The following is a 20,986-nucleotide window of genomic DNA, read 5'->3' on the forward strand; positions in this document are numbered from 1 at the left end:
GTTCCATCTTTGCTTCTCCAGTGATTGTGCCTCTTTAACATGATATCAAAGCTCGGCTAAACTCCGGAGAGTTCAACAATGGCGGACGATTGAGGAGAAAGTACAATTGAGTTGTTCAAATCCATAATTTGCTTCATTTACTTCAAATTACAGATGAAGATACAGTTTCTTCTTCAAGCTAGGGTTTGTTGATTTTGAGCAAATTCAACAACTTTTCTAAATTCCTGCAACAATTTGAGTGAGTAATTCTCTTCTATTTACAAATCTGTGAAGTTACTATGGCAATTAATGAAAATGAATCTACTTCGACTATTGTTACATCGTCACCATCAGATACTCAGAACCTCAACTTAGTTCATCACAATCATCCTTTGTATATTCATCCTTATGATATTCAAGGTGTTGTTCTTATCTCGATTCAACTTCGAGGTTCGAAAAATTATTCTCTTTGGAGTAGATCTATGAAAATTGTGTTGCATGGCAAAAACAAGTTAGCTTTTATGATAGGAACCTGTAGAAAGGAGCTATCTGATGTGAGTCTTCATGAACTCTGGGATCGATGTAATGCTATTGTTTTGGCATGGATAATGAACACTATTGCTCCAAATTTACTGAGTACTATGATCTATGCCTCTAATGCACACAAGTCTGGGAAGATCTTCGTAAGAGATTTGATAAAGTAAATGCTTCTAGATCATTCTACCTTCACAAGAAAATTGCAAAGCTAACTCAAAATTTTCTAACTGTATCTGAATATTTCTCTAAACTTAGGGAGTTATGGGATGAATATGAAGCCTAGCTCCTCTTCATTCATGTGGATTCCCTGAATCCAAGCAGTATGTAGAACACTATCAATTACAGAAATTGTATCAATTTTTGACTGGTCTAAATGACTCCTTTGATAATGCTAAATATCATATTATTATGATTCGGCCACTTTCAAATGTTAAACAACCCTATGTTATGATAGTTAATCTTGAGAGTCAAAGTAGAAACAATGCAGCTCTAAGTGACGGCATTGGTGTTTCTGTAACACTAATGAGTAAGGCTAACTCTGGGAATGGAAATAGTAGTTTCAAACCTAGAAACAATCTTGGGTGGTCAACACTACAATGTGACTACTATCACCTGAAAGGTCATACCAAGGATTCTTGCTATAAGTTCTATGGATATCCTGTTGATTTCAAGGCCAAAAGAAGAGGTTATTCAGGTCCTCAGGTGAACAATGCATACAATGCTTGAGGATTCCAAACTCTTGATCCTCCTCAACCTACTCCTCAGTTTTCCTCCCCTGTTGCAGTTTTTACTCAAGACCAATATGATCAGATCCTACAAATGTTGAGCAAAGAAAAACATGTAGAATATGTGGCAAATGCAGCAACTATTAACAACACAGGTACTATAATAGCCTTCATGTCTCATCTAGTTAATAGTAACCGGATGGTAGACACACGAGACCCCAATCATATGGTACATAATTCTAAGCTACTAAGTGAAATCAAGGATCTGACTACTATGGATAGTAATAAGGTTCATCTTCCTAATGGTGAGCAGATTGCTATCTGTCTTTTTCAGGATCTCTTGAGTGGGAAGGTAATGGGGATTGGTAAGGAAGAGTTTGGGCTCTATATCTTGAAGTCAGATGTCTCTAAAGACTCAGTGCAGCTGCAGGATGCAAAGCAAAGTACCAGTCTAGTATCTTCTGTAAATATTGTCTCTAGTTCTAGTAACAATAAGGCAGTCCATACTAAGTCTACTAAGAATTGTATTTAGTATTTGTGGCACAAGAGACTAGAGCATGCACCTATGAATGTTCTACAAAATATTAGTATTTTACCTCATGTTCCTATGCAAGATCACCATTTCCTCACAGTACTTCTTGTTCTACTCATCCTTTTGAACTTGTGCATGCTGATGTTTGGGGGCCATACAGGGTCCCAACTCATGATGGTAAGAGATATTTTATGACATTGGTAGATGATTTCTCAAAGTACACCTTGCTATTTTTAATGAACACTAAGTAGAATCTATTGTTGTGTTGAAAATGTTTATAACACTAGTTCACCCTCAATTTGATAACAAATTTAGTGTCTCGGGTCTGATAATGGTACTGAGTTCTTCAATGAGCAGGTCAACAGTTTCTTAGTGCTACATGGAATTATTCACCAGAGGTCATTTGCATATACTAAGGGTGTCTAACGGGCCGGGTTGACCCGTAACCGTACCGGCCCAGACCGGAAAAAACCGGAACCGGCCCAGCCCGATACATAGGGGCCGGGTGGGGCTGGGTAGGAGGGGTAGAGGGGGTTGGTCCGTTTATTTTTTTTTAACGGTTAACCGGACCGGTCAAACCTGGTCCACGTGAACAGTACCGTGTACCGGTTTAACCGGCCCGGACAGAACCGGTACAACGGCTAAATCTTTTTCTTTTTAAAAATTTTTTTTGAAATCTGTGGGGCCCACTAACCGTTGGCAACGGTCACCCCTGGCAGGGATCTGTTGCTTAACACCCTTAATTGCATTAATAGCCTCTTTTTTCTTTAAAATTTAACCTTTTTTCAATTTACAAAATTAACCTTTTCTAAAACTATAAATACCCCCCTCCTCTTCCTCATTTCTTCACTCATCTCTCAATTCTCATTTCTCAATATCAATTCTCAATTCTCAAATCTCAATTCAAGTTAAATCATGCCTCGTACTTCTAAAGTGCGCTCATATGTTTGGCAACACTTTGAGGTGGAAGAAGAAAATGAAGAAGGTCAGAAAGTAAAGTGCAAGAACTGTGGTCAAGTCTTAAATCTTCGATCAGGGTCTGGCACAGGCAGTTTAAGGAGGCATATAAAGTATTGTTTTGAGCATCCTCCGGAAATTCGTATTTAAGATTTTAAGACAATTTGTGGTATTTTAAAATTATTAGACGTATTTATGTTTAATATTTTAGTTTGTTAGATTAATATGAAGTATTATTAATTTATTATGCATGAAAATTTAGTTTAACTATTTTTTTGTTAATTTACTTTTTAAATGAAAACTTTAATTTTGTAATTTCGAAATAAATGTAGCACTTTCAATTTAAAAGTGCAATTTTTCTCATCTTCCTTGTATTCTTTATGTTAATACTTTGTATTAATATAACTTACAATAGTTATACAAAATACCAAAAACAAAATACACTAAACCCGGCCCAGCCCGACTCCCTCAACCCGTAACCCTTACAGTTCAATTTTTACCCGAATGAACCCGAACCCGTTAAACCCGATAAGACCCAACCCGTAACCGGCCTGGATAGTTCAAGCATTTGTTCCACTACAGTTCTGGGGTGAGTGTATTTCTACAGCAGTCTATATTTTGAATAGATTGTCGAAAGTCTTGTTGAAGGGAGCCTCTCCTTTTGAGAAACTCTATAACAAGGTTCCCTCTCTTTAGCACTTACGGGTCTTTGGTAGCCTGCGTTATGCCACCTCAGCTAGAAAAGCTAATAAATTCAGTCCCAAGGTCATTCCTATTGTACATCTAGGCTACTCTTTTGTGCAAAATGGATACATTTTGTATGATATTCACTCTAAATTGTTCTTTGTAAGCATGTACACTGTCTTTAAGGAGGATGTTTTTCCCTTCAAGCATGTTATATCCAGTTCCTCTTTTTTTTCCTATTTTGGATCTATCAGAAGCTGATTGCTCTTCTCTCAATTGCATTCCTACTCCGGGGAACACCACAGCCGAGTCACCATCTTCTATTTCTAGTCAGCCTATTGGTCCAAGTCAGCTGGTTTTTTATCATCATCTACAGTCAAGCTCCTCTAATACTGCTGATCCACCTCCTATTAGGAAATCATCTAGGACTTATGTTCCTCTTATATGGTTGAAATATTATGCTGTACCCTCCAAAGGAGCAGCCTATAATTACTCCATTTCCAAGTATGTTTGCTATGATAAGTTGTCTCCTGCATATCAGGCTTGTCTTGCTGCCTACTCACCTATGTCTGAGCCTACCTCCTATGCTGAGGCAAGTAATGATCCTAAGTGGATAGAAGCCATGTAGGTTGAGATCGTTGCTCTTGAAGAGAATCAGACCTGGTCCATTATGGACCTTCCTCCTGGCAAGGATCCTATTGGTTGCAAGTGGGTATTCAAGGTTAATATAAGTCCATTAGGGGGTAAAGAGGTATAAGGCTCGACTGGTTGTTAAGGGGTATAGTCAGCTTGAAGGTCTGGATTACAAAGAGACTTTCTATCCTGTAGCCAAAATGGTCACAGTGAGGTCTGTAGTGGCTTTGGCTGCAGCATCTGGCTGGTTTATATTCCAAATGGATGTGCACAATGCATTTCTTCAAGGAGATCTTCTTGAATAGGTCTATGTGTAGATCTCAAATGGCTTTGTCAGCCAAAGGGAGTGTCATCAACAGGTATGTAGACTGCATAAGTCCTTCTATGGGCTCAAGCAGGCCCCTAGACAGCGGAACCTGAAGTTGCCTTCTGCTCTGAAGGATATAGAATTTGTATAGTCTCATTATGATTACTCTCTTTTCACACAAAGGGTAGATGGTGATCTGATAGTAATTCTGGTATATGTTGATGACCTTCTGGTTACGAGGAATAACTTGGAGCGTATTTATCAAGTAAGGACAAATTTGCAAGCTAAGTTCAAAATGAAAGACTTGGGAGAATTAAAATTCTTTCTAGGAATTGAGTTCTCCAGATCTAAAGAAGAAATTCTTATGAATCAAAGGAAATATGTTGTTGAGTTAGTGTCAGAGTTGGGATTAGCTTGTAGAAATCCTGTTGCTACACCTCTGGAGTTCAATCACAAACTCACCTCAGTAGCATTTGACAAATTTATGAACAAGGGAGAAGCCTCTACAGATGCACAACTTGAGGATCCAAGTAGCTATCAGAGATTGGTAGGCAGATTGCTACACTTGACAATGACAAAGCCAGATATTGCCTTTGTTGTTCAAGTACTTAGCCAGCATATGCATGCTCCCAAGTAGTCACATATTATAGAAGCAACACAAATGGTCAAGTATGTCAAGGGAACTACAGGACTGGGACTGTTTATGCCAACAAAAGGAAACAAGCAATTAGTTGCCTACTGTGATTCAGATTAGGGTTCATGTGTGGAGGAAAAAAAGTCTATCACTGGTTATATAGTTAAGTTTGGTGGAGCATTAATCTCTTGGAAACCCAAAAATCAAAGCACAGATTCTAGGAGTTCTGCTGAATCGGAATTTAGAAGTATGGCAGCTAATGTTGCTAAAGTTACTTGGCTAGTTGGCTTGTTTGGAGAGCTAGGAGTTACAGTGAATACTCATGTACAGTTATTCTGTGATAGCAAAGTTACTATACAAATTGCAATACACACCCCATATTCATGAAAGGACAAAATAGTTTGACACTGATTGTCATTTTGTAAGGGGAAAAACTCAGGGTGGTCAAATTCAAACTCAACATATTGGGACTAAGGAACAGCCTGTTGATCTGCTTCCCAAAAGTGTATGCAAACCACAACATGAATACTTGATTAGCAAGTTAGGAATGAAGAACCTCCTCCATCCCTCAACTTGAGGGGAAGTGTTGAGAAGTATGTACATTGTAGAAGTTAGCTAGACGGTTAGAAGTTAGTTAGTGGGTTAGTGTACAGCTATCAACAGCTAATATTTTATTCTTTAAGGAGTTAGTAGTTAGTGATGTATGTATATATATATATGTACAGTACATGCTTAATATGAGATTCGATATTTTCCTAAAGGCGGCTCTCTTTCTTTCTTCTTCCTCCTCTGTTCATCTCTGCTTCTCCAACGGTCGTGCCTCTTTAAGAATTTCCTTGTTGCTCATGACATTATGAACGCAGAAAAATGTTTATTCTAAGTTTTTAAGTTGTTTTAATTTTTCAAATTTTCACCAATAGAACTTTGCCTAATAATTTGGAATTTTGAGGTAAGCTACTCACGTCTTCATATATATCAAAAAGATTCTTGATAACAAGAACTAATGTAGTGTATTAAAACAAATAGTTAACGTTTTAGTAACTTGAAAAAACTCTTACCAATATAAAAAACTATTAATAGTAGATATTTAACTAAAAGTTTTATCTCTTCAAGAATATTTTTATTATAAATTATAAACATGAAAGCAAATAAAGAGTTCCCTTTTCCACACTAACATTGGATATACAAAATATTAATTTTTCATATACTTTAATTTTGATCTTATAGTACATATATTTACTAGTTATATATAATAATATTATTATTATTATTTTGGGGCTTTTAACTCCTGGAGTCTAAACCAACAGCTTTAGTGGTTTTACTCTTTAAAATAGGTTGATTAGTGGAGAAACTAATTTGTAGATTTTTGAATGGGTCAACATAAAGGATGGGAGAAGTACATCGAAAGTAACTTAGAGAAGAACTTAGACATATACAAGAATGCTCTTAAAGGATATGTGAGTGGATGTTGGCTTCAAGAAAAATTCGAAAGGTTTATGAAGTTCGGCATATGTTCGACAACCTCGCGTGAACGGCCTAATCTTCTTTGGAGGAAAGTACCGCGGCTTGCTTGGATGGACTATCAATATTCATTAGGTTTTAAACTAAAAGTAAAGATTTATTAAAGTTATTTTCATGACTCTTGAATAAGAATTTAACATTCTCTGATCAGAAATGTATATAAGGATATCAGTTCTTGCCTTGCATAAACGAAAGAAGGAGAAAGTTCGCATCAATGAAGTTATTTATATATTCAATTGAGTTTTAAATGCAATTAATATAGTTGCATTCAATGTGAAAACTGAGAGTTTCACTACTAGTAATAGTATTATATTGTGGGAACTTCATGTCAAGATGGAGAGTATTATAACCTAATAAGAGTGTAGGGAAAATTAGCGGTCCTTAAGATTAGGGTGATTATTGGAGCAATTAATTTGTGAATTTGTGGCTTTTCCTTGGGTCATTAATGGAGGTGTATTTTTATTCCTAAATGTATTATAATGGGGAGATTATATTCCTTGCTAAGGTGAAGTAGTGTGGAAAGGATTCAGTTATAGGCTTTTATCAATGTGTCAAAAAAATTGGCAATCAAGAAGTTTAAACTAAAAAAGATCATCTGGTTTGACTTTCTTTTTTTTCTTCTTTTTTTTTCTATATTACTATTATATTCTAGATTATTAATTTGCTCAGATTTTTAGAAGAAAATACAATTTAACTTTGTCTATTATACCAATATTGTTTAGTCAAGTTCTCTAAGGCTAAAGTATTTTATTTTAAAGAAAATATTTATTTTTTAAAGTTGAAGTGTTTAACCAAGCTTTTAGGAGGAAAAAATATTTTTGAGGAAAAGCAAAAGTGTCTTTAATTTTTTTCTGGGCAAAAATACCCTTACAAAAATTATATATACCAAAATAATCTTACTCATTTTTTCCTAGTATTTAACTATTCTAAATGCAATTTCTCCTAATGTATAGGTATTGTTTTTTATTGTTAGAATACTTTTCAAATATATGGTGACATTTGAGGTGAAAACTTTTATATTTTTGTTAAAAAAAATTGATTAATAAAATATTGAAAGTATAAAGTACTTTTAAATATTTATTTTTATTTACTATAAATAAAAATTTAAAAACATAATTTTTAATAATAAATATTTAAACTTATTTATTTGCTTAAGTAATATTAAGTAAGTCTTTTCATGTTGATATTGTAATTTGATACTTAAAAACATTTTATGAAAAGCTTGGCCAAACACATATTGATGCTCTAAGTGTTTTTCAAATTGATTAGTCAAACACAAACTGATTTTTCAAACATACTTTTAAAAGAATTAATTTTTGAAAATACACTTTTCAAAATAAGATAATTTTTAGAAACTTGGTCAAACATGCTATAAAACCACAAGTATTTAAGTTTCGGAAATGATAAATGCTCAAGTCACCTTAAATGGTTTTAATATGTAAAGGAATTTTTCATTCCACAAACACCCGAATCTAGGGGTGTTCGTCGGCCGAAACGGTACGATATTTAGATATTTTGGTTCGGTATTTGGTTTCTTAAAATGCAATATCAATACCGTACCCAATTAAATTCGGTATGGTTCTATTTTTCTCCTTTCGGTTTCGGTTTATTCGATTTGAATACTAACTAGTGCATAAAGTCATAGACTGTAATATTCTAAATTAAAGTACTCAAAAGTACAAAACTAAAAACATTTGTTGACAAAAGTTTTGTACAAAACTAGCAAATATCAACTTAGAGAGAGAAAAATATACATAAAAGAATAAAATTGATCAATAGAAATATCTTGTTACTTGCTTAGAGTTAATTGATGAACTTAGAGAATAAAGGAAAGTTAAATTTTAGATTTTTATATTTATGTTATAACTAATAATATGTGTATTGTGTAATATAATATAGATTTCTGTACAGTACCATACCTAATACCAATATTTTTTAAAACTTAAATCGAATACCAAAATATTTAATACCAAATACCAAAATTTTCGATTTTGATACAGTAATTCGGTATCTACCAAATTATGCACAACCCTACCGAATCAATATGTCAAGGGGAAAAGGCTCTTCAGCAAACGCATTTCAATTTTTTTTTAAAGGTTTACATTTTGAGTTGCTGGAGTCTCGCCTGGCGGAGGAAGAGGCATCGCCACCGCCACCCCCGCAGTAGCCATCTGTCTCCTCCTTCGGTTTCTTCTTCTTCTTCTTTCTTCTGCTGTTGGTGCTGCTAAAGCAACTGTACAATTTTTCAAAGTTTCTTATATTCAGTTGCTTTTTTTTCTTCTTCTGAAATAGTTCCTTGTATGATGAAAGTGGAACCAGATGTTTCTGTAATTGTGAACTTTCTGGCGGAACCAGATTTTATTCCAGCTCGGAGAATATCACTTGCACTTATATGTTCAGCAAAGACATAAACAAAGGATGAATTATTTTATAGGCATAAATGCATATGAGAGTACGAGTTTCATCCCACTTGGATAATTTTCCAATACAATTCTTATTTACATATTCAGAAAGTGGATGAATAGTAGTGGGTTCAATTTATAAGTGTGATTTAGCAGCACTATTTGCTGTAGGAATCGCTTTTAGGCAACTAATTAAGGCAGGAAGTTCATAGTCTTACAGTTAAACAAAACTACCTTCATCACTGTATGGTTGCATTTGGGAAAAACCATTCATATTGTGTAGATGATGTCAATGCTAATTAAAAAAACTTCAGCGCTGAAGTTTTTACAAATGAACTAAATAACTTCAGCATCTTCTGCTGAAATTTTTGAAAAAGCTTATCCAAGACAAAAAAACTTCAACTTATTTAGTGTTGAAGTTTTTATAAATGAACTAAATAACTTCAGCATCTAAGGCTGAAGTTTTTGAAAAAGCTTAATGACAAAACTAATGAATCCATGACAAAAAAAACTTCAGCTTATTTAGTGCAATCACAAACAAAAACTTCAGCAAATATAGATCAAAACTTCAGCTACTATGTTTAAGTTTAGCAATTACAAACAAAAACTTCAGCAAATAAAGAACAAAACTTCAGCTACTATGCTTAAGTTCAGCAATTACAAACAAAAACTTCAGCACACTTGGTTCAGCACATTTGCTACTTCAGGCTCGTCTACTAGAATGCTGAAGTTTTTCGTGATTGCCTTTGCTACTTCAGCCTCGTATGCTGAAGTTACACGAAAAAGTGGGTATGCTTGCAAATTTTTTTGCAAAGCGGGCACAAGTTAAAACGTGACCCAAAAAGCGGGTATAGATGCAAACCCCTGTGAAAATACATTAGAGAAAACGGGCGAAGTGACCAATAGCCACTTTTAGGCCTTCTGTTTAAAATATATTCATAATTTACAATATATTAAAGAGTAGTCAATTCACCCAAACTTCAGGACTAAATATCTTGAATTTGGAATTTGAGACTTACCCGTTTGGACATAAGAAATTTTTTTCCTTTTTTCCAAAAAAAATTACTTTTTTTCCGAAATCAGCGTCTGTTCATAAAATTTCCAACTTTCACTTGAAGATACATTTTGAAAATTTTCAAAAATTTGAAAAACTCCAAAAAGCTATTTTTCAAAATTTTCACAAATCACTTACAAAACTTCAAAAACAACCCAAAATTATATTCATGTCCAAACACAACTCTAAATTTCAAATACTATTTTCTCTTGAAAAAAAATTTCATCATTTTTTGGAATTTTACAATTCTTATGTCCAAACGCCCCACTTAATGTTCTGAATTTTTGAACTGTTAATTTAAAATTTTAGACATAAGATTCGAATTTCTGGCTACAATTTTAGAACTTTAGGGCATGATACCCTAAAGTTTGAACTTTGAGGTTTAAAGTTTAGGGTATCGTGTCCTGAAATTTAAGCGAATTAGTTAATTTTTAAATTTATTATAAACTATAAATATATTTTAAACAACGGGATTAAAAGTGGCAACGTGGTGTCATTTACACGGGCAAAACCCAGATCAACGGAAGTCCAAATCCAAAACGGAGCCCCAATAAAACCTTACTTATATATAGGTAGTCGGCTAGCAGTTCCCCGGAAATTCAATTCAACGCATTGGAAAATTGAAACATCAAGAATCTGATACCCAATTACCTTCTATTGGTATAGATTCATTTGACAGTAATAAGAATTCAGATTTAAGGGTTTTAAGCTTTAAAGCTACAAATACAGAAAGGGAATTAAGAAGAAATGACACAGCCGAGTAAAGAGCCATGTAAGAAACAGGCTTGCGACATTCAAACTTGCCTTTCCAAGAACAATTTCCTTTCTCAAAGGTGTGTTTCCCTCTTTATCCTCTTCTTTTTTGTCTCTTTTGCAATACGTAATTTATTCCTATATTTGCTGTCTTATTATTACTATAATATAATTGGTGCTTTACTGATGGACCTCATTTTATATGGTTCTTGAATTACAAGTTGGTGCATCTCAGGAATTTGGTTGTACCAATATGCATAAATCTATAAAACCCTGCAATGGCGGTGATATGAAATTGATGTTTTCTTGACAACAATAAATAAAATCTCAAATGTTTATTTCGGCTTCGTAAAAAAGTATATAAATATTACTGGGGTCTTTTCGGTATTGTTTTAGAGATATGTATGCTAGTAGAAGATGTAGAGAAGGACCCCTAATTGTCTTAGACTAAGTTATTGAGGGTTCAATGAAACAAGAATGGAGCAAAATGGATGTTGAGGATTCATATAGGGGAGATTGATGTGTAGTAGTTGTTGTAATGTGTGTGGAGGAAGATTAGATAGAAAGTTTAAATGTTTGGTGCACTAGTAAAGCAAATTTATTGAGAGGTAAAGTCACATTACTTGCTTTTCAGGTAGTTTTGTGTTTGATCATGTGAAAGTGTAGCCTGTTTGTTTGCATACTCTAGCTGAGCTGCCACTTCATTTCTACAAGAAAGCGAAATTCAAAGTCCCTTCTTTCCACTGTTTTGTTCCCCTACGTAGTGATTTAGCTAACAGACGATAATCCTTAGAGATTGTTTTTCTCCCAAAATAAGCAGATGGTAAACTCCACCTGCTCAGCATTAGGGCTGTCTAGTTATTTACACTTGATCAATTTTCAGTAAAATATTATTCTTATATTTTCCCCAAGTGATCGTTGGAGCTATCATCAACCGTGATATGCAATCCTTCACATGCATTCTGAAATCGAGATATTCCTTTGAGTCATTTTGTGAACTGAATTAAGAGACGTTATAGCAATAATGAGGCTATCATTTCCTAGACATAGTTGAAAAACCTGACAATGGATGTCATTCTGTATACTCATTTGCTTCATTGTCTAAGGCTTCTTATATGGCAGTACTAGAACAAAATTTCTAACCTTACTCTACTACATCTGGTCACTTAAATTAGGTCTTGATTTGTAGGTAGCTTTTTAGTTGGTTTTGAAATTTGTATGATAGTAGAATAGAGAACTTCTATTTGTTCTTTACATTTATCAATAAAATAAAAAAGAACCTCCAGAGTCCTAGTTGAGAAGACAAATTTTGAGTATTTGAAACGATCCAAATAGAGCAGAACAGATATTAAGGATCCATATAGTTGATCACAATTAGATTAGAATTGAAACGGCAGTGGTTGTAATAGTTGTTCGTGTACTAGACATGCTGCCTCTCTAATGCAATACTTCTATGAGTTCCATCTTAGGCATTTTAAACAATGTTTAAGTGCATGCTTATTTTGTCAGCTACAATTTGGGTTGGGGAGCTACTAGCTCAAGCAGACTACAGAATTATTGTGGAATATTTATTCTAACTCTTGCTTGTGCTAATAGGTGTGTAAAGGTGATCGAAGCACTAAAGTACTGTTGTGAGCAATGTGAATACAAATCAACACATTGTGCTTCTGTCTCTGGGCTTCTAAAGCAAATACAGAAAAAATAGAGTTCAATGGCTACAGTTGGCAGAAGACCACAGATAATACTATATCCTAGTTGTTCTCCGTACCAGAGGAGCCAAAGTGAGTTGCTTTTCAGAAGATCTGAGAACCTGTTTGAACGTTTCTACTGCAATCAAGAAAGCTGGGTCACTGCATAATGTAATCGTATCATATTTTAATTTTGTTTTAAATCCATTAGAAATCCGATTTTAGATATTGAGGACGAACGAACATATGGATGTATTTCAGCAGTATGTCATAGGGAACATAGCTATTGAACCTCACAAGTTGCGTCATACTTAATAAATTGTGGCGATGATGGCCGTGGCACACTAAACCTGTAGATAGACTGCATTATCTCATTTGACCAGCTTGTATAGACGGAGCAAGCTGTTACTGTTGCCGCACTAGTGTGCCCTACTGCCAGTGCTTTTGAATTTCTTTTACCGAAGAACACTCATTTGCTTGTTCGTTACGAATAGGTTGGTATTTTTTGCCACAAATATGTATCATTCCTATTAAAAAGGTGAATAACTTGGGCAAGTTTGGTTATTGGCAGATTTGATGCTGGAGTCGAGCCAGCCCATTTGTATTAACTGTTTTTTTTTTTTTTGTATTAACTACTAGTTCAATAGGTCCAATTTTAAACTAATGAGTATTTAACCTGTACATTGCAATACCCTGTTAAAGGGTCAGCATCGTCATGTTAAAGTCGAGCAGCTCTCTTTCTTGTGATTTCTTACAGTAAAGATTAAGTGATGAAACACACATCATTCCAGAAACAATTGCTATTCTACACTAGCACTCTGCTCTGGAGTGCATCACTGATTTTGTACTTGTAATAAAGTATAGAACAATTGCAACTCCACAGTTGGTGCTGTTTTCATGGCTTAAAGATGTATAGAATAGCTCTTCCTTTTTACTCACTACACATGACAAAATCAGTCCAATGGAATACAATTGGTGTGTGGTCTCTTCTTGGAAGAACGAGAAGAACAAATGAGGGAATTGTGCAGCTGAATTTGGGTGTGGTAAGAATTGTTTCCTGGACCGGGGTGAAAAGAAAGAGAGGAAAAGGAAAAAAGAGGAAAACAAATATCACACTATGATCTCAAAGATTCTTGCCGCTTCAAAGGAATACCTTCTTGTCCAAAACCATCCTCATCGGTGTGCTTGGGAAGTCGCACAGGTAGCATGGGCGGACCTGTATAGAATTCCATATTTGAACTGTTAGGAACTTTTGGAAAGTAAAAGTATCGAGCATAACTTCTACAACCATATCAACTTAAAACCCACAAGAAAAACTGCATCGCATACCATCCACCATGTCTTTGGTTTTGTGAAGAAGGAAAGTCCCGGAAAGAATAGTCACAAACCCACACATTTCTGTTACAATTTGTGTTGGATTCTGCCTATCCCAGTCCTGTTCACTCGAGCAACGAGAAGAATCAGAAAATTTGTAGCATATCCCAAGAATTTAGGGTATTTAAAAAGCACAAAAAATAGAAGGGAAAAACAGACCACATTGCTCAAGCAGCACTGGCCTCCTACGTTCAACACCCAAGATCTCAGAAAGTCTAAATGGTTTGCTAATTGGATATGGTCAACTTAATGCTTATCCGGGTCTATAATTCCTCAAAGGGAACAAATTCGAAAAGATAACCATATTTGATGACTCCCAAATGGAAAAGGCATAGGACTCATATCGTGCTTCAGAATACATAGATTGGCCGTAACAGAAAAATCAATTTATAAAGAAACAACCAGGACAAGCAGGAGAAACTTGATATGTCACTAATGTTTTGCAACGTGGACATAAGCATTATCGAGACTGAGTGGAGAAATTACCTTGAACATGATGACGCTTGCCAAAATTGTTAACGAAGTAAACATGACATAGTATATCGGTGAGACGACAGCTGTATTGAATGTGTCAAGGGCCTGCATTGACGATTCACCAAAAAGGGGTGAGGAAGATCACAATGGCAACAGGGTATCTACCTTTTACATGTGAACAATCAGAAGCTTCAATTTTGCGTTATTTGGGGAGAGATGGTTGCTTCATGTGTAGAAGCATACTGAATCTGATCCTAATACACTAGCTGATACACCAAACAATCTAAAGTAAAGCCTTACTAAGCTCTGCACAGGTTTTGGGTTAATGTTGAATGTGAGCGTAATATTTGATATTCGCAGAGTTGATTATCCCTCTCGAAAGCAATATCTGAAGTGGGCTATAATTTACTGTTTCCACTACAACACAAGCATCTGTGTACAAGCCAGTGCACACGTGGTAAGATGTATATCTATTCTGACATTATTGAGGCTCCATCCTTGTACTGTATATTTCTGTCTTTCCAACGTATTTCTTACGTATAATGAATGTTGTGATTTGACTCACAGTACCATGTAAAAGTAATTGACTAGCTCATTTTCCTTTGATATTTTGCCTTTACCACAAGCTTCATCATAGAAGTAAGATCTCAATCCAAAGCGAGCATGATCCTAACCTATATTATCAGCATTCTTAGATCACAAGACATCCCCTAGGAAGATAAAAGTACACCTAAACTTTGAGCCAATACTACAAAAGACAAACAACAATAAAGTGCAACGTCGACTAAGAAAACAACAATAAAGTACAATGTTATACAACATTAAATAAGTCATGAAATCATAAAGAGCTGTGAAATGAAAGTACAGCAGAGAGGCGATATTCTCCTTTATGAAAATGAAGCAAATTAACATTCTAATTGCTTATATTCAATTCAGCAATGAACCAATAATGTGTGACCCCACCCTCTTCACCCACATTAACTATGCTCCAATAGCAAGTAAAGACTAAAGCATGCAGAATTACTAGGAAGAAATTTGCTGAAAAACAAGGAGATAAAAAGAATGAACAACTCTCACCTTATTTAAGTAATTCATTTGGGTGAGAATACAAACAATGACAATCAGAGTAAATGCCCAAGTCTGTGGATATATTAACTGATTCATTCCTGATAATGTCAACTTCAAAGCAATGCCAATTGCTTTGACACTCATAACCTGTTATACCACAGCTGAAATTTCAATTAGAAAATTGCTGTGTGTGAAAATTGAAAAAAAAAAAAAGCAATATCATTCAGATAGGACAAAGTCAGACAGTTACAGACACATACCGATAAAGAACCCACTAGCGAGCAAACTCCTATGTAAAACATAATGTGTGTCTGCCCATATTGCGGAAGATAGTGAAATATAAGAACTAGGGAAGTTGTTACCACCAAAGCAGCATAGAAGAGAAAAGCTGCAGGAAAATTGAAAAGTGCTTAAGCTCTAGAAGATTAGATTAAAGACAAAAGAATCAACTAACATCATAAACCATATGAAGCAGGAAACTACCTGGCTCAGTAGCAAGATCCCACACTTCTGTCACAGATTCAATCTCACGTTCTTGTGGAGCATGCAATACAATTGTGATGGAACCCACAACACATAAAGCACAACCTAAAATTCCAAATGTATGTAGCTTCTCCCGCAAAATAATGCGCGCAAGGACGGCACTGGGATTTACAGCCTCATCAATACTCAAAACCATAAAAGTCAAATTTGAACTAGCTACTAAAATTATGCAATACCTTATAATAATACTCAGAGCACCAAGAGGAGTCACCAAAATGGCAGGAGCAAATGCATAAGCTGCAAAATTAGCAACCTCTCCAACAATCACTGTTGGGAATAGCAGCTAAACATTAGAAGTCTATCTTCAATAGGATTAGACAAAGTCCAGATAAAATGAAGAGAGAAATAAACGTTTCATAGATCGACTCTATATCTTAAACGATAAAGCATAAAGAACACTAAGAAACAAGGTGCAACGAACTCCTGATGAAACCTAACTTTCTAATATAGTTCTCCTTGTGTTTATTTAAGAATGGACATAATCATGCTTTTTATTTTGATAACCATGGCCTCTGAGCCAACTTACACACATTTCGACTAATTCCACGGGCTATCTGCTATCTCCATCCAGTAACAAATACCAGGTAACTCTGTCCACCAAGGTTTGGACGTATGGAAAAAAATCATCTAGTGTTTTTGCCTTGAACCTTAGACCTTCTCAACCCACTTCATTGACCACTAGGCCACCGTTTGGGTGCTGTACATAATCGTGCTTTTTAACATGAGTACAAAAGCTCTCTTAGTTTAGTTAGAAAGTCTTTTAACTAAACCTTAGCTAAGCCTAAGTTAGCAATTAACCTAGTAGACGGGAAGGGGACTGCACCTTGCAATTAGTTAATGTACATATCATGAGCATATAAGCAGCACTTCGTATAAATCTGTATATAGTTTTGGCCGATGACCAAGTAAAGAGCAGCCACATAGCTGCCCCATAAAGGAGTGTTTGACCAAAAGCATCTTTATTAATTAAGGTCAAATTTAAAACAGTCATGACTTTACTATTCCATATTCCTTCAGATATTGCCAAGAGAGGGTAACCAACAACAAGGGCCACCAGATTTTGGTCAAATGAACCCAAATGAACCAAACCAGAGAATGTCATTTAATTGTAAAAAATATGCAAGTTAAGGGGAAGCAGCAGCCCCAAGCTTGTTGCAAAAGGGGGCTTGTTCCACTCTCTCTAATCTTTAAAAAGGCGGGTTAAAAGGACTCTTTAATTACATATCACATGCAATAATAGTAGCCAACTCACTTGTTATCATTCCCACCCACCAAAGTGGCTCAAATAGATATGAGTATCCTCCAACTCCTGTAAAAAATATCAATGTCAAGTCACAGAAAATGTGCATCTGAAAGTGGAGATAAAAACATCATGAATTGTAAACCATATTGATGATGCAAAAGCATATAATCACATCTTACTTATACCATTCTGCACAAGCAGTTAGCCTACCAAACACCCTTTAATAAAATGTATAATCTGGAAAAGCTATTTTGACTGCCAAATTAAAAAACGAACATCACATGTCAAAACTTTTAAAGCATAAGTTAACAGGCTATTTAGCATTAAGCATCTTGCCACTAATTATGACCCAAAGCAGCAAAGAATATAAAATCATTCAAACAAATGGTTAAGGTAAAGAACTGGCACCAAGAACCTTTTTTAGTAAAAGAAAACAAATACAAACAGTATCAGCAGTGTTTTATAGATGGGCCAGGTTATTCGTATCAGGCTAGATATCATCCATGAATTCAAAAAGTACCGCTTTGTGTCCAATGTTCACTTGAAACAACGAGATTTATACTACTGTTTCATCTTTAATGGACAACCAAGACCCAAACAGCATAATAAAGATAAATACAATGCAATCATGGCTAAAGTAGCAAAGAGTCTATTATTCGAAGAGGCAAACATCATTCCCAGAATAGGAATAATGCTTGGCAAATGTGTTTCTTGCTGGAACTAAAGGAAGAATTAAGCACTCATGTACAACTCTGAAGGGCATCGAATGAAACAGTCTCTGCCTGAATACCGCAAAACATTCTAACAGTGGCTCCTGTCAATTAGTTAAACAATAGCAGTTTTTTCTCTTGCATTATACTTTCTACATATGACATGTCTAGAGCTTAACTACCTAAAACACATTTATTCACGTTTTAACTTCCAGCTGCTTAGTTGATTTAGCGAAGTGAGTATTTTGCAAGGTAAATGAGACTTACAGTCACATCCGGAACTTCATCAGTCAAATCAGGACTCATAAAAACTTACAATCCTCATACCACATTATACTTCAACACTAGTCTGATTACCAATATAGCCACACAAAAAAAACACTAAATATGACAGGTAATGATCTCCGCGTACTTAGATGATAAAAACATCAATCAACTAAGCACAATCCCAAACTAGTTGGAGTTATACATACATACATTCGCTCTATTCGGGCCCACTCCGTTCCAGTAATTGATAACAAAATCTGAAAATCTGCTTACTCTACAATCTACATATCTACATGATAACTCAAGATCTCAGCCAAGAAAAGACCTTTACAGCTATAGCAACAGTACGTACCATTCATGAGATCAAATTAACACACTACCACATACAACCTAAACCCACTACTAAATTAAACGTAAAAACAACGTATAAGCCTTCAAAAAAGGAGAAAAGGTACCAGCCCTGACGCCAGAAGCACCAGCCTTCTTTAACCCCTTTTTCTTAACGATGAAGCTAGCACCAATAAAGATGCTTGAAGACAATGCAAGTACCAATCCTTTGATATTATCAGATGACATGCCCTTGTACACATCTTTCCAGCTCTGACTAGTACTACCCACTACCTCCGACGCCATTAAACCCAAATCAAGAAGAAGAAAACTTATCCTAAACCCTAAACTTCACTATTCCATTATACACATTGGGTAATTAATTGATCAGTGCAATGACAAAGGGAAAAGACCCAGCTGGGGTAAATACACTGCAACAAGTGTGCAGTGTAGGATCTGTGATATATCAAGAAATGGAAATGGGGAAGTGGGAATTGAAGATCTGTCGGTGCTAAAGCAGAGAGAGAAGGTGAAGAAGGGAGAAACACGGAATGAAGATGAATGTGGGGTGGCTGTTAACAGCTGGGAATTTTTACGGGTGTAGTGAAAGACCAATGTTGATTTGTTGTGTTGGTAGATCGCTGAGCATTGGGGAACGAAAGAGTTTAATACTTCATACTGTATAAGGTTTACCGGAATTTAGGACTCTTCTCCGATTTGGCTTTAGTATAAGGGGGGCGTTTGGACATAAGAATGGTAAAACTTTAAAAAGTGAAAAAAAAAACTTTGACCGAAAATGGTATTTGAAAATTAGAGTTGCGTTTTGACACGAATATAATTTTGGGTTGTTTTTGAAGATTTGTGAGTGATTTGAGTGAAAATTTTGAAAAATAGTTTTCTAGAGTTTTTCAAATTTTCGAAAAATTCCAAAATGTATAAAAATGAAAATTTTACAAACAAATGTTGATTTCGGAAAAAAAGTGAAAACTTTTCGAAAAAAAAAAGAAAAAATTTCTTATGTCCAAACGGGCTCTAAGTATTTCTGCAATAAATAGTACTTATCTTTATCTTTTGTTTTATTTTATGTGTCACTGGTTAACTGTATAGAGTTTAAAAAAAGCACATATATAATTTAAAAAAATTACAAGCTGAATAGTTAAGACCATAAAAGATGTAACAAATAGTTTCATTATTAGAATTATCATATCAAATATTTTGCGCGTTCTAAAATAAGAGAAATATTTTATTTATTTTCTTGTTGGCTTTTGAAGATAATACATTTTATTTTTTAAATCTTCTTCTATACGATTCTCTTTAACTCTGGAAGGTTAAATTAACGTGATGTAAGAATCAGTAATTCTGCGAGCATGAGCACTAACTGTTTGAAATGCACTTAGCCTACGTAATATGTTTTTCTTTCTCGATTTCATTGAGTTTTATATGCATCTTCTTTCTCAACATTAAATGGCAGAGAATGCTAAATCAGCTTTAATTAGAATTTAATTTTGTTGCAGCTAATGTTACAGTTATCCATGTAATTTTCTGCCAATTAATATTTAAAATGTCAAAATAAAATAAAATGATATACTTGAGAATTTGAGACCGGTTGTATAAATATGAAACTTTGGAAGCATATGAATATGATTTGCATGTAACATAAATTTCATACTACATATATATGTTACGCATAATTTTTAGAAGATAAGTCCAAAATTCACGAGCATTGTATAATGTACTATTTGTATATGTTGTGTGGATTGTAGCGAGACAAAAACATTAGTGATGTATCGACTGCCATGGCAATTGGCATGTGCTTATATAGCTATTTGCATGTGTATAATCTGAAAGTTCTGGGGTTGTTTGGCAATTTTTTCGTAATTTCGGTGTAAATTTTAGAATTATTAATATTTTTTTTTTGTTTTAATTTTCAATATAAGAAGTATCTCGGATCTATTATACAGGGTAATGGGGAGATCGACAAAGATGTCACACATCATATTGGAGCATGATGGATTAAGTGGAGACTCGCATCGGGTGTTTTATGTAATAAGATTGTGCCGGCAGAACCTAAGGATAAATTTTAAAGAGTGGCAGTGTCACCACCCGGATTTCCCACTATCGGAAGTCGTGATGACGCCTACTCATGAAAGTTAGGTAAGCCGAGTGTTACAAATTTTATTACCCTTTTACTTAGCCTTTTAACAGTTCAATATAACAGGCGACCAACAGCGGAATAACCATAATAATAAAATAAATGCGGAAGACAAAATCTGGTAATATCACTAAATACTAATACGAAAATCTAAAATACAACTCTACCCATAATTGGTGTCACAATGTCACGGACTATCTACGAATACTACAAACAGTGGTATGAAGGAAAATAATACAAATCTGTCTCTGAACTACATAAAAACAAAATGAAAGGATAGAAGGGGACGCCAAGGCCTGCGGACGTCTGCAGGACTACCTCGGGTCTCCGCCACTGGATTGAAGGTAGCAACCTCACTGTGGTCCAAAAGCTCCAGCACCGGGATCTGCACACAGTGCAGAGTATAGTATCAGCACAACCGA

At 35.0% G+C, this 20,986-nt stretch overlaps 3 protein-coding genes across 4 annotated transcripts; 2 read left to right on the forward strand and 1 right to left on the reverse strand.

The window, feature by feature from the left end:
- The first annotated feature begins 278 nt into the window (after positions 1-278).
- On the forward strand, positions 279-1,242 carry LOC138874074 (uncharacterized). The gene is made up of 2 exons (XM_070152580.1): positions 279-679; positions 795-1,242. Exons 1-2 carry the CDS (start codon positions 279-281, stop codon positions 1,240-1,242), a joined length of 849 nt encoding a protein of 282 aa, XP_070008681.1.
- A 9,337-nt stretch (positions 1,243-10,579) lies between these two features.
- On the forward strand, positions 10,580-12,572 carry LOC104248748 (uncharacterized). The gene is made up of 2 exons (XM_009805057.2): positions 10,580-10,798; positions 12,315-12,572. The coding sequence occupies exons 1-2, from the start codon at positions 10,713-10,715 to the stop codon at positions 12,421-12,423; spliced, it is 195 nt and encodes a 64-aa protein (XP_009803359.1). The 5' UTR covers positions 10,580-10,712; the 3' UTR covers positions 12,424-12,572.
- A 743-nt stretch (positions 12,573-13,315) lies between these two features.
- LOC104248749 (probable magnesium transporter NIPA4) lies at positions 13,316-19,113 on the reverse strand. Of its 2 annotated transcripts, none has more exons than XM_009805060.2 (9): positions 18,541-19,113; positions 17,118-17,174; positions 16,042-16,132; positions 15,806-15,966; positions 15,583-15,710; positions 15,332-15,469; positions 14,267-14,359; positions 13,736-13,841; positions 13,316-13,622 (listed from the first exon to the last, which is right to left on the reverse strand). In XM_009805060.2, exons 1-9 carry the CDS (start codon positions 18,716-18,718, stop codon positions 13,522-13,524), a joined length of 1,053 nt encoding a protein of 350 aa, XP_009803362.1. In that variant the 5' UTR covers positions 18,719-19,113; the 3' UTR covers positions 13,316-13,521. The 2 variants fall into 2 exon arrangements, with proteins under 2 accessions (XP_009803362.1, XP_009803361.1); XM_009805059.2 differs by having other exon boundaries at positions 13,715-13,841; positions 18,541-18,843.
- Between the last annotated feature and the right edge of the window lie 1,873 nt (positions 19,114-20,986).

This window comes from Nicotiana sylvestris, chromosome 1, assembly GCF_000393655.2.
Source record: "Nicotiana sylvestris chromosome 1, ASM39365v2, whole genome shotgun sequence".
Lineage (NCBI taxonomy): Eukaryota > Viridiplantae > Streptophyta > Magnoliopsida > Solanales > Solanaceae > Nicotiana > Nicotiana sylvestris.